The following is a 14,765-nucleotide window of genomic DNA, read 5'->3' as shown; positions in this document are numbered from 1 at the left end:
GTGGGGTAGCAGTTCTCTGTACTGGCAGCTTTTTATATAAGCGCAAAAATATTGACGTTGCCAGAAATCTATTGCATCTAAAGTCAGCAGTCAGAACTCAGCAGGCAGAAGAAAAATAAACTGTACGGTGATTCATTAAAAACAGGCAGACCCAATGCCTGATATGGACAAAAACACCACGGAGCTAAAAGTTTCCACAGTTTTCCCCAAGTGAAATTCCTTTAGACGGCTGATCCTCCAGGATAGAGATTTCAGTCAGGGCTGAATTTGATGCTCCTAGAATACATGACTTCATTGAATCAGGTCAATAAGAGTCATTTCAGAAAAGCATTACAGGAATGCTGCTGGCAAGATTTAGTCTTCTTACTGATTAGGCTTTGAAGCACAGGGTTGGTTTTAACTGACTTACCCATTGAGCAAATCTGTGATGTTCCCTTTTGAACTGGGATAAGCCACAGGTCACTGGCTAATATGAGCTAAGCTCAGAGAAAAAGTGATGACTACGGGATAGCTTCGTAATCCCTGGAGTCGAGATTAGCCTCGCTGGAAATGACAGGCTTGGCAGGGTGTTGGCTAAATCAGGACGAGTGATTTGGAGGGGATGGAGATTGAATGTGGGGGGAAAACGGTTCAGAGTCGAGTAATAAAGCTGCACGCTGGGGGGGGGGGATCTGGTGTGTGTGTGTGTGTGTGTGTGTGTGTGTGTGTGTGTGTGTGTGTGTGTGTGTGTGTGTGTGAGATAACAGAGACCTCCAAAAAAACCCGTTTTCAATAACTAACATCATCAAAAGAATGGAAGCATTTTATGTTCACTTTGGATAAAAGGATTTGTCGAGTAAATTGTCAAGTAAAACACAACACAATCCCTATGACAGCGCTCACAGGGGTGTGGAACAAAACACTGCGGTACGTGACGGTAAAGGAAAATAAAAAAGACGCTTTTATGGTTATCGTCGTTATGATGGATTATTTTCCAACGGCAGCATGAAATCGTTGCTTTTACTGTATATCACGCCAATTTACCAACGATGACTTTTCTTCCTAATTATGGAACGTTTAAGGGAGCATCTGCTAAACGTTTTAACGCTGTTTATGTTACGACAGTTATAAACGATTGTCCCTCGCACCGCCTTAAACTTAATCATTTGTAAGTTAATAAAATTAAATTCGAGGTTTGCGTAAACTGCTATTTCAACGTCCAAGTCTCCCAAAGCTACACTGAGCAGCATAATATAATCCTGTAACATTGCGTAACAATTTATCTGTCTGTTTAAAGGCCCGGTTTACTGATATCAACTTTAACTGCTTGCATTTACATTTATATTTACGCCATGTGGCAGATGTGCTTATAAAGAGCGTCTATCAGAAGCGATTTGAAGTCTCTATCAATGACTGCGACCTGATTCTTTTTTCACTAGGTTACAGACTAAAGAGAAAATATAGAGAGAAATGCAGGCATTTTTTTTTTTTTAGTTTTTTTTTAGTTTTTAAGTATTTCAGGAAGCAGTGAGTGACTCAGCCGTTCAGACCTCTAGGGCAAGTTCGTTCCACCATCCTGGTGCCAATACAGAGGAGAGTCTTGATGCATACCTTCTTTATACCCTGAGAGAATGGATTTGTTTGAAATATTTTGGATTTGTAATAAGACGTTATTAACCCTTTGGGGTGTCAAGTAAAGAGGAAACATAGTCAAATATAGACCTGATTTGAAGCAAGAAGATATGGCTGAAAAGCTGTGAGGATCAAAACTAGTCATTCTTTAATGATTCGCCCTAATGCTACGTTCACACAGTTATTTATACAGTTATACACGGTTTATAGCTTGTTTGTTATGTTGTTTACAGGAGTTTATGGGTTTTTTTGGTCTGTATTACTTAAAATTATGTACAGCTTTGAACCTTTCTTATTTCACTTTATTTCATATTTTTGTAATACACGGTCAATCTGGAGATTTGTATACGTTATTAACTCTCTCTTATTGGAGGTTACGGTGTATTTTACGTCTTGCGCTGCTCTCGTTGGGGATTAATAAAGTACTCTTCTACTACTGCTGCTACTGCTACTGCTAGCTATAAAAACAGAGTGGACTCAAGGGCATACTTTACTGTGATTTTTAAAGGGTTTTGGTTTAAGGCACTCTTTGTCGCGTCGTACGTAAGACCGCCGTCAATCCTGCTTTATTCGAACTTAGTTAAACTCGCGATTGTTTTAATGCTGTTTTGCCCTCCAATCAGACAACCTTCAGCCGAGCTCGTTCCTATTCAAGCGCTTTGGCGTTATTAACAAAGCTGCACAGACGAACGTCGGAATGGAGTGGTGAATGAACGAGTGAGTGAACACGGCCAATTAGGGCTGATGGACCTTCCTTCCGAGCCAACTGGGGGGAGTGGAGGGGAAAAATGAGATGAGCTTCAGAGGGAACGCAAACGCCAGCCGTCTTTTGTTTGAATCGGCAGCACTGAATCGAAGCTCGATGAAAGACAAAAAGAGCAAATACAAAGAGGCAAAATAATCCAATCACTTTCATAACCAGCACTTCATGGATGAAATGATTTCCTCAATATATCTGAAGGAGGGGGGTAGGAGAGAGAGAGAGAGAGAGGTTGAGTTAACTAAAACATGCAACACGTGCGTACAGCATTTTGAATGCCCTGTTAGAACGACCTTGTAAAGGAGGACAGAGGCTTAATGTGGAGGCGGGAAAATATCCCTGCTCAAAAAAATAAATAAATAACCTAATCAGAGTAGCCCACAGACTCTCTCAAACCGTGACCATGAGACCAGCACACACATGAACACACACACACCATTCCATGAAAGAACCACTTGCTGGTTTTCTGAGAAACGACAGCACACCCTGGCTAAATTTTATACAAAGGCTACATTTAGAATGAATAAAAATCTATGAAATCCAATTCAAGGAACGCGAGTGAGCAACACACACGAGAATGGACTCGAGCACGCTTTAAGGCCGTTTGTTCGGCGCTGTCCTCGGACATTATGAACAACACGGCAGCTTTTTCAAGGGAAATGGACGCTTTTTGTACGATTTAAACGTGTGATTTAAAAAAAAAAAAAACAATGTCTTTTTTTTTTAGTAAGTTTGAGGTACAGTTTCCTGACGCTGGAAAGGTTTCAGAGAAGACTAAGGCTGGTGACAGCACGTAACAGGAACTAACTTGTTTTCTAAGCATCGACGACGTTAAAGGTAACAAAAATTTGGTCGTCTTTAATCTCACGGCAGCAAAGAGCGAGAAATCGTCTGGCGATGTTAGCAGCTAGATGTGGGCATGTCCGGTGACGTAACCAAGCTGAGTACAGGTGAATTTCAGGTAAATATGAGGTCTTGGGTCTATCAAGCTGCCACTGCTGGGCCCCTAAGCAAGGCTTCTAACCCTCGACTGCTCAGGTGTATAAAATGAGATAAAATAAAGTAGATCAGGATAAAGGTGTCTGCCAAACGGCATAAAGTATAAGGTGAGCAGCAAATATAAAGGTTCAGTAGCGTCCAATGAAAGTGTAAACCGTAGAGTACACAAGATCCATGACAAAGATATATATATATATATATATATATATATATATATATATATATATATATATATATATATATATATATATATACGCACAGACCAAAAATCCCCGCAGAATGTTTCATTTTAGCGGCAAGTAAAACCCATTTAGAATGCTAGTTACACCACCCACTGATAGACAATGTTACCATGGCAACCAACGGTCGGAACACTTCCCGGTGACTCCCTAATACAGAGACTGGAGATCTGTTTTGTTCAGCTGAAAGAAAACTTCTAAAATTTCACACGCACACAAACAACCAATCAATCTAACCTCAAATCTGTACTTAGCGATGATGTTATGCTACACGTATTTACTCAGGAATAAAACCAAACATCGTATTCATATGAATGACTCCGAGAAGAGACTCCGTGATCCGAGTATTATTGTACTAAAGATATGAACGTTTTTTGGGCTTCTTTTATTTATTTATTTATTTTTAACCAAAAGTCACATTCAGGCAAGTAAACAACCTAAATAAATTGTGCATGTTTTGGGGAAATAATTAACTTTACGGTCCAGAACTCATTAAGGTCTCTGTGGAATCGATCGCAGCGGCATGTTAATCGGTGTTCCGATGAGTGTGAGGATGTTAATGGACAACACGATGGTGTTTATTAGAGTGCGGGTTTAATAGCCTCACACATGAAGTTATCGGAACGACGGAAAGACTCCGAATGAAAAACACAATTAAAAAGACACAGTTTGGTGAGAGACGAATTCAGATTAGTCCGGATTATACGGTGTAGTCCAGATGACATATACATGTGTTTTTGTTCATTAAAAACATTACAGTGGGACAGTGTTAGTTCTTGGAATCATGGGTAGAACTTCTTATCTCTTCTTTTTTCTTCCTGAATCATCATCAAGCATCTGTCTGAGGCTGCAAAGCTTTGCAATCAAGCAGAAGAAACACTTGCGTGCACCTAAAGATGCAGCCAATCAGAGCTGGCCCATTACCACCCCGGCCACAATTTAGCTTTTTTTTATCCTGGGGAAAATTTTCAAAGCATTGCTGCACCCAGAATTACCTTAAACGACTATCCAAATTTTTGTGTTTTTTTTTTTTTTTTTCTTGTTTTTCCTTGAATCCCGCTTGGTGAGAAATAAGACATGCAATTTTTCTGGTCTAAGAAGAAAAATTACTATTGGACAATAATAACAGCCGGTTTCTACAAAAGAGAAATAAACAAACAACAAATAAGATGTGAGTTTATTGTCCTATAACGGCACATCCTGAAGACGAATTCTTACACCAGAGAGATTTGACACCAGTTCCAATTTTCCGATCGTTAAAGAGCGACACGTCGTACTTTTTATCCAGTTAATGTTTAACAATTGTGAAGAATGTTTGCTCATTTCCTCACCACCGTCTTTCTTTCTCTTTCGAAGTTAATAAGACAAAATAACACTGACATGTTACAAAAAAAGCCTCTGTTCTGGGTTGATAATTATAAATGTAATGTCAATCGATGAATCCATACATCCATTCATTAATCCATCCATCCATCCAATCAGTCCATCAATCCATCAATACATACATCCATCCATCCAATCAATCCATCCATCCATCACATTTTAAATACAGGTTAACTTGACCGATCCTAACACCTTTTGGACCAATCAGAACATTCCCACATCGTAAATACTCATACCACAGCATTGTGAGATGCACTTTTGCTAATCAAAGGGGATGTGTGTATTCGTGTATGTGTATATATACTCACACTGATAGCAGCTGCAGAACCAAAATGGCTGACTGACTGCGTGTACACATCGTAACAAAACAGTGTTCCTTAATGGGTCACCTTTTTAAACCAGTGCTTAGGGCTCAGGTGTGTGTGTGTGTGTGTGTGTGTGTGTGTGTGTGTGTGTGTGTGTGTGTGTGTGTGTGTGTGTGGAGTGTGTGTAAGTGTGTGTGTGTGTGAGAGAGAGAGATAGAGAGGAACTGGTTGCAGCATGGCACAGCTGGCACATGACGGTGGCAGGCATCTGGCATGTGGAGAAAGTTTCTGGAGCAAAACAGTTGTCCCCTCTGGGTGATGCTCCCGATGTCGTATTCCACCTGACACACATGACTGGACGTGACAGGAACAATGAAATATTTTGGAACGTTCTATTTCCTTTAAGAAGTATGGGAAGACTTCCAATATTCCACCGGACAGATTTCTATACAGGATATAAATGATTTCAATAAATCTCAGGCTCAAACTTAAGTGGCAAACGCATGGGAGTTGTTTTGTCATGTAAGAGGCTAAAAACATACAGTCTTGAGTAAAAGAGAAGGAGATAAGAAGTGGCCTTAAGTGCCATTTCTCCAAACTGCAATTCCAACACTGGCTGTATGCCACTCAGCCGCCCTCAGGCCTGTTCTTCTGGAAATAAACCACTTCTCAGACTTACAATGAGGAAAAAAAGCACAATGTCAGCGTCGTCTAACAATCTTTCCTTCAGTTCTCTTCGTATCTCAGGGCTTGTAAGACATACGCACACACCCACACACAAACACACACACACACACACACACACACACAGGAAGAGTGGCTATGAATCAGAGTGTGTGTGGCTTCAAAGGCTGACTCTGCAACACTGCACTTGGCCCATCAAAGGAACCTGACTGTTTCAAGGTCATCCCCTGATTCACTGCCACGGTGATATGAAATGGCTCCGTATAGCAAGCTGACACTGAAAAAGTGTGTCTGTGGGGTGTGTGTGTGTGTGTGTGTGTGTGTGTGTGTGTGTGTGTGTGTGTGTGCAGCTTGTGAGCTGTGGTCCATCAATGTCATGGCTAAACATCATTTCTTATGCTAGCAAACACTGAACCAACATCCAGGTACATGAGGTAAACATACGCTCCATCGTATAACCTCACTGGAAAATGTTTTAATTTTTAAATTTAATTTAATCACCTCTGTTTCTAACAACCAATCACTGACCACTACTGTTCCCAGGGACCAATCACTGACCGCCACTGTTCCCAGGGACCAATCACTGATCGCCACTGTTCCCAGGGACCAATCACTAACCGCCACTGTTCCCAGGGACCAATCACTGACCGCCACTGTTCCCAGGGACCAATCACTGACCGCCACTGTTCCCAGGGACCAATCACTGATCACCACTGTTCCCAGGGACCAATCACTGACCGCCACTGTTCCCAGGGACCAATCACTAACCGCCACTGTTCCCAGGGACCAATCACTGACCGCCACTGTTCCCAGGAACCAATCACTGATCACCACTGTTCCCAGGGACCAATCACTGACCGCCACTGTTCCCAGGGACCAATCACTGACCGCCACTATTCCCAGGGACCAATCACTGACCGCCACTGTTCCCAGGGACCAATCACTGACCGCCACTATTCCCAGGGACCAATCACTGACCGCCAATCACTGACCGCCACTATTCCCAGGGACCAATCACTGACCGCCAATCACTGACCGCCACTGTTCCCAGGGACCAATCACTGACCGCCACTATTCCCAGGGACCAATCACTGATCACCACTGTTCCCAGGGACCAATCACTGACCGCCAGTATTCCCAGGGACCAATCACTGACCGCCACTATTCCCACGGACCAATCACTGACCGCCACTATTCCCAGGGACCAATCACTGACCGCCACTATTCCCAGGGACCAATCACTGATCACCACTATTCCTCCCTAGAGTGTCAATACTATACAAGTAATCTGTATTGAGAGACAGGCAGATAGACAGACAGACACAGACAGACTGAGGGATGTATAAATACAGACACACACATAGACAAAGACAGACAAACAGACAAACTAAGACAGACAGACAGACAGACAGACTGTGAAGGTACTGTACCCACCCTTATTAAGCTACTTTAGTAAGAATATAATCAGACTGAACCCTGAGCCCACACTTGCTCATCATGTATTTAAAACCCCTTTATTACTCTCATCCTTTCTTGTGTTTTCTCTTCATCGATTCGAAAGCTCTTCTTAATTCCCTGTAGAAAAGACTCGGCTTCTTTTTAAGCCGTATTGTCGCGCGGCTCGCTGTGAGGGCGGCTACCTAGAGTCAGTCATGCGTCGGCAAATAAAGTGGATAATAAATTAATAAATAAATAAATAAATGACAAAAGAGTACTTGGAAATTAGCGGCGTCACCCTGATGCAGCAGGGCATGGCCGGCGTTAACTAGGCCTGTCTGAAAGTGAAGGCGGCAGCTAGAGGACGATTTAAAGAGTAATTGATTTTGTTTCCAATAACTCACAGACACAATGAGCTAATAATGCAGGAGGATGAAGTTCCACAGAGTGCAGCTCCTGAAAGGTCCAAAACAGGCGATTCTGGCTTGAGGATGAAGAGACGTACTGAAAGATGTCTTAGAAACGCAGCAAGACTTTACAGCCATGGGCAAATCGTTCATGCCGTTACTGTGCTGACATTGAATGTTGTTTGTCACAGACTCCTGAATACTGACCAAGTACAGGCCTGGTTATGACGTACTGAGATGAGGTGATCTTATTCCTACTACTTTAAATAAAGTAACTTTCCTCTGTGGGGGATTATGTCTCAATCCGCTTCTTAGCTCAACAGCCAGGGCACTGATCAGGGACTTGTCCATCTTAAGGGCTCTTTCTCTCTTTTTTATCGCTCAATAAAAGATCACAAAATGACCAGAAAGACCAGGGAGCCTCAGTGCTCACTATGTTCCCTTACTGGAAATGATGTCATATCTTCTGAAGCATCTCGGCTGAAAATAAATTGTGGACCATCTCAGCTAGCTTGGTCTACTTCATAGGTAGCTTGTTGTCGTTAGAATAGCTCTCAAATGATTACATACAACAGAGAGTTTTGACATATGGTTTGAGTCTAGCGACTTTTAAGTATTCAATAATATTTATTTCATAATATTAATATACTTTATGAAATCCCTTATGTCAGTGATGACATTTTTCAAAGGGAAGTAAGTCGTCACGACGTGTCCCAATACGTAGTGAGCCAGGGTCCTTAACTGTGTCCAAACTCGTGTACATAATACATGATTTCACCACCTAGGGAGCTAGAGAGTTGATTGAGACACAGCCTAAGACTTTTTGAACTTTGTCTGAAAGTGTGTGCATTGACCTTCGTGCACGGTCACGCCGCAGTTGTCGCACTGGATGATCTCGTCCGTGTCCTCGCTGTTGTCTCCCAGACAGACGCAGCAGATCAGAATGTGCTCCATCCTCTGTGAGGTCCAAACCTGAGCTCGCTCCACCAAAGAGTCCTGTAAAGAACATGCAGAAACATCAGGGTCTGAGAATCCCCCATTCGGACAGAGCGTTTTGTACGACAACCAGCCTTTCCACTAGGCATGTGCTCATAACTCATTATGCTGGTTTCCACATCTGAAAACTGGAGACAGGATAGAACGAGGAAACCAGATGCTTCCATTGTCCTGAAGTCTGTGGGTTTTTCCAATAGGTTTTTGTTTAAATGCCTGAAACAAATAAATCCTGTGGCCTAACACACGTTTAAGACATTTTCCTGTTTTATTGTCCATCGTTTGTGATTTTTTTTTAAAGGTAAATTTTTTTTTAAGGTGGATCTCAGCATCATATATCCAGTCTCTGCTCCTGAGGGTCAAATATGCAGAAGATTCTTTAAAAAAAATGTGCAGGAGCTGGAGGCCTTTTCTATAGAACGTTGAATAGTTTAAATTCTGGCTGTTAAAAAACAAGGACACGTAAATAACTTTCAGAAAAACCGATAGATTTCAGCACTGATTATCCAGATACCAACACAGAATTAAAAACCAAGCACGTGTAAACTTTTGAACTGTTAAATTTGGATAAAATCAGTTATTATAGTATTATCGTGTCGTATTATATACCCACAAAAACATTATATATTTATATTAATAATGCCCTGCTTTATATACGGATTTGTTTCTGTCAGAACAGCTTACAAAGAGACTTATATGGTGGATGCTCCGCATAAACGGATTAAAAAAAAACGAGCGTAGTCATTGATATGGTGAGGTTTACTGTGAGGATACGATTAGTCGGGCCTTTATTACGTGAAGGAGTCTGCAGTGTCAGCACTTTATAACAGCCCAAGAGACTTGAACAGAAAAAACCAGACGCTGCTGAGGGAATGACTGAATATAGCGGTTAGCACAGGACCTAGCTTCTCTTTATACACGTTCTAATGCACTCAATTATAAATGGGTAAGAAGTAGACTGTACTGGAGTTGTGATATAATTAGTAACAACGGCATAGAACCACAGAATAAAATCAAACATCGAGCTCCTCACACCTGAGCTGAGACTCGATCCCACAACGCTGGTCTGGTGTTTTTACATCAGACACGTTAGCACTGATCTACGCATGTTTTCAGTTCCTAAATGTAACACTGTAGTTATAGTGTCGATCCCATCGGCTGCAACATGGTCATGGGATTCACAATGTACAGTAACTGGTTTATGTTAACGTTATGTGATCACACTCGATCTACATCATTCAGTCTAGTCATTACAAACTTTTTTTCAAATGAAGTTCAGCATGAACAGTAAAATACATTGGACAAGGTTTATGTAAACTATATGCCTTTTTAAAAAAATCCTGTCATGATATTTTGTTTATTACTCATTTTATTATTATTAATAATAATAATAATAATAAAAGCATTACAATAATAATAATAATAACAATAATTATTGTTATTATTATTATTATTATTATTATTATTATTATTATTATTATTATCATTATTATTATTATTATCATCATCAATAGTTATTACTAATTAATATAGTAATTACTATTATTTATAATAAGTAATAATTAATATACTTTTTATTATCAATAATTATTATTTATTTATTATAAGTAATATAGTAATTATTATTAATAATAATGATTATTAATTGCTATAATAATTTCTATTATTAATATAATCATTTTTATTATATCACATTATTAATATTGATTTTTCTTGTTTAAATTGCTTAAAGTTTAATTTAAGCAATGAAATCTGTTGAGAAACCCAATATTTTTGAAACTATACATATTTTTTCCCTAAATCTGACTAAACACATATTTAACAGTCTAACAGCCACCAACCCAGTGCTGATTATTTTCAGCACATCCAGTTTATCCGATTTTATTTCCTTCTTCATTATTAAGAGATAAATATGAATTAAAATCTTATTCTTTGACAATGTCCTTTGTTAAAAGTTGAACAAATAAAAAGTATTTAGTAGTAGTTGATGAGTGTAAAGGGATCTGATGGCTCATACATCTGCTCCATGTTCAGCAGTAAAAGCAGCTCAATATTCCCTCTTTTACACTGATCTGGGATAAGCTTCCCACTCAGACGTGACTCCTGGACATCTGTACTGAAATAACAGACCGATCACAGATTAAAAAAGAAAAAGGGAAAAAAAAAAAAGGCAGCCTAGTGGCAATCTTTCGCTGTAATTTCCCCAGAGAGGTAGACAGATTCGTCAATTTTATAAACAGACCTCAAATTTTCTGGCTAAGTCAGTTATCAGTGAGACCTTACGGTCTTATGAAAAGTTCAATCTGATACTACAAAAGCCGCTGATTGTATTATCTGAGTGTATGATTTGCTCAGAACTCGTATGCACGTTCATTTGGATGTGCTGCAAATTGGATCGGTGACCTTTTTTTTTGGGGGGGGGGGGGGGGGGGGGTTTAACTCCAGAAACGAAACGCGACGTTACAACTAACTAACCAACAAGAAAGAGGTTAACTGTTCACTTTGTCACATTTACATATACAGGGTTGGGTAGACACCCTTATTCAGAGTGACTTACAGTTCTTCTGACTTTATACAAGTGAGCAATTGAGGGTTAAGGGCCTTGCAAAGGGGACCAACGGTGGCAGATTGGCAGACCTGGGACTCGAGCTCATAACCTTCTGTTCCGTAGTCTATCACCTTTATCACTATTCTACCACATCCCTACGTCGCTGTAATGTCCCACTCTGTTCATAATAAAGAACAGTCAAGTTTGTAGTTTTTCATCAGTATTTCTGTTCCTGCCCAGCCCACTAGGGGCAATATATTTTCTTACACTTTCTTCCATAAATACAGTAAGACAATTACTTGACAGTATCATCCTTTTACAGTCATTATAAATAAATATAAACTGTAAAATTATGGACTGTAAAATTATGGACTCGTCTCTTTTTCATTTTTATGAATTTGTCTTTTGCTTCAATGTTACGTTCTATCGTGTTTGACAGCAAAGAATAAAATACCAGAATACCAGCCACTTCTCAGTCCCCATTTGTTTTACACATCTGAATTTTTTTCAACCTTAAAACCAAGTGCTAGTGTATTGTATAAAAGCGCTGGACTAGATATCTCAGATTTTTTAAAAAGTTACCCTACCAATATCTGGCAACCTTAGAGCTTTTGATCAGAGGCCAAAAAAAAAATGGAATTTGTGACTGTTTTGTTGTGTCCATGTTAAACATTGAATTTCTTTGCACTGTTACGCTGCACTGTAAAATCAGGGCTTTATGACTTCTTAGTTTTTCATATTTTCAATATTTCTGTTTGTCCGTAAACAATTAGAGGCATTATTTTTGTTGAAAAGTTCCAAGTGGAAGTGTTAATGACTGGAGTGTTAGTGCCTGGACAGAGCTCTCATGCGTGATATTCCACCACATAAGATCACTGAAAGTTGTAAAAAAAAAAAAAAAAATCACCTACATTATGAACTTTAACTGCTGCTTAGCTTTTGTAGCTTTCGTTTTTCTGTGATCGTTCCTAAGACGGATCTTCTCTCTCACCTCGTTTCCCTTTCCTTGAGATGTGCTATGGCTGTCATTGGTCTCCTCCTCATCGAATGCTCTGGTGTTCTTGCTGGCTTTTTTCCTGGCTTTTTTCACTGCCACTTCACTGTCGCTGCTGCTGCTGCTCTCGTCGTCGTCATCCTCGTCCTCCTCGTCGTTGTTGTCATCATCGTCGTTCTCGTCATCGTCGCCGTCGTCCTCCTCCTCTGCGCTGCCTTCTTCCTCTCCCTCATCTTCGCTCCCTTCTTTCTCCTTCCCGCCGGCTTTGTTTTTCTTCTTTCCAGACGTTGGCCTCCAGTCGTTATCATCCTCGCTGTCGTAATCGTCCATCTCGTTTAGCTGCTCCATCGTGGTGAAGTCCAGCATGGGCCTGTTTCTCCGTAGGTTCCACTTTTTAGGGCTTTCTTCCACCGCGCTGCTCCCGTTGGGCTCCGAGTCTGAGGTCTTTTCGGCTTTCTTGCGATTTTTAGAGACTGGTTCTTTTTTGCCGCTTTCCTCAGAGGAAGGCTGGTCCTTGACTTTCTCTTCTTCCTGCACATCTTCTTTAAGCTCCTTCTCTTCATCATCAACGGCCTCTTCGTCTGGAGTTACGGCAGGATCCGAGTCACTGTCTGCACCTCTGACGCTGTCTTTAGAGCCCTCGTCATCGCTGCCGTTCCCTGTACCCTCTGACCCTGAAACACATAAAGGAGCAGAGTATATAGTACATATTGTTGTCAACATATCATTTACAGCTATGCTGTAGTTTGTTATCTACCTCTGTTCTTTATTATAACATTTTTTATTGAAAATGATCACAATGATTCAATGCATTTGCAAACCGGATTGTGATGTCATTAGGTGTCTTCTACCAATTTTTAGACCATAAGACGTTGTAATGTTGCGGCTAGCCGGCTACAGGGAACAAAAATAAGCAAACATAAAAGTGCTGTCTTTTGCACACCAAACATTAACTCTCCTAGTCAAGTTATATAAAAAAAGATAGAGATAAAAAGATGCATATTTAGGATAAACTAGGTTGTGCGCTGATTTTAATGGTCGGTAAGTTTTCCTTTACTGGAACGACACACCTCAGGACTTGAGGATGTTAGAGGATAATCAACTCCAGGGTGCGAACAGTAACACCACTTTGAGTCGAAGTCACAACACATGAAACAGCCATCGATTAAACCATCCTGAAATGTTTACTTATAGTATCAGTGCCATGAAATAAAGCATTAAGGCATCGATTACCCGTAGCGTCTGCGTCTCCCACTTCGAAATCACTGTCATCTGAGCTGTCATAGTCCAGGACATCTAGAAGCGAGGCAGCCAGGGGCTTCACCTGCCTGCGCTTGGAGGCTCGATCCATTGTGGAAAACCTGGGACAGAGATTCAGTGATAAGTGGAGAACGACAGAAAGAAGCAGAACAGACATCAGCAGGAGTATTATACCAAAGAGATCAGTGTAAAAAAAAAAAAAAATCATGGCACAAGTCTTCATCCCTACAGATATTCTGTATCATCATACACCATATGTCCTTTAACTTATAACTTAACTATACTGATTCTCTACATTTCTCACCCAAGAAGTTTTATACTACAGTTACTTCCTGGCTTAATCATGTAGGTATATGGATAAAAAAAAATCTGTTCCAAAAAAAGGGGATGCATGATCACATGAGCCTGTCTGGTTAGTTGTCTAATGTGTTAGCATTTAGCATGATGGAGATCGAATAAAACTAGACATTCGGGTTGAAACCTTTAAAAATAATAACAAAAATAACATATATAACTTGAATCTTTGTGGCACGTGCCAGAAGAATAAACCGATTCTGTATCATATTTCATGACTCCGCGTTAGCTCCAGTGCTAGTTAGCAACAGCTAGCAGTAGCATCACGGAATCTCTTCATTCTCCAGCTAGCTTACGAATTATTTATTCACGTACGTTTCTTTATTCGGAGCATGCGTGACAAAACCGCTCACGGAACATTAAATACGAGCCAAAACAAAACACATCACCTACTTTATTTTGTAGCTTGTAACAATAGTAGGCTACAATGAACACTTTTCAAACGATGCGTACCACGCGCCAACTTTGTGCTTACGTAGTACACAGAAAGGCGGGGTTTAGGACCGCGCGAACGCCAGTCACTGCGAATCGTGCTGACGTTCTCAGGAGAAGGCGTGGCTTAGGAACCTAGTAATGCAACGGCGGCGTCCTTTTGTGTTTGCGTAATGCGCATGAGGCGGGGCTTCGTAACCATAGCAACGCCCATAGCGTCATTCCGGTTATAGGATATTGAGATCTATTTGTCTGTCTGTCCGTCTGTCTAAATATAAGAATAAAATAGTAAGTAGTAAATAGTTTATGACTCGATTCGGGCACAATAGTATTCGTAAAAGAACTACAATTAGTCGTTT

At 40.5% G+C, this 14,765-nt stretch overlaps 1 protein-coding gene across 3 annotated transcripts in view; it reads right to left on the bottom strand.

Annotated features, from left to right (window-relative positions):
• Positions 1 to 14,524, bottom strand: part of phf14 (PHD finger protein 14) — a 79,637-nt gene extending 65,113 nt beyond the window's left edge. For 2 of the 3 annotated variants that reach the window (XM_027133776.2, XM_047816095.1), the window contains exons 1-4: positions 14,368 to 14,524; positions 13,594 to 13,721; positions 12,358 to 13,034; positions 8,680 to 8,821 (exon numbers count right to left, since the gene is read on the bottom strand). In XM_027133776.2, coding sequence (XP_026989577.1) covers positions 8,680 to 8,821; positions 12,358 to 13,034; positions 13,594 to 13,711 — 937 coding nt within the window. In that variant the 5' untranslated portion in view covers positions 13,712 to 13,721; positions 14,368 to 14,524. Of the gene's footprint in view, positions 1 to 8,679; positions 8,822 to 12,357; positions 13,035 to 13,593; positions 13,722 to 14,289 lie in introns of all 3 variants that reach the window. The other variant, XM_047816094.1, reaches the window with a different exon arrangement.
• Between the last annotated feature and the right edge of the window lie 241 nt (positions 14,525 to 14,765).

This window comes from Tachysurus fulvidraco, chromosome 7 (genome assembly GCF_022655615.1).
Source record: "Tachysurus fulvidraco isolate hzauxx_2018 chromosome 7, HZAU_PFXX_2.0, whole genome shotgun sequence".
In the NCBI taxonomy this organism is placed as follows: domain Eukaryota; kingdom Metazoa; phylum Chordata; class Actinopteri; order Siluriformes; family Bagridae; genus Tachysurus; species Tachysurus fulvidraco.
The sequence above is the reverse complement of the archived record's forward strand: the minus strand, read 5'-3'. Positions and strand labels throughout refer to the sequence as shown.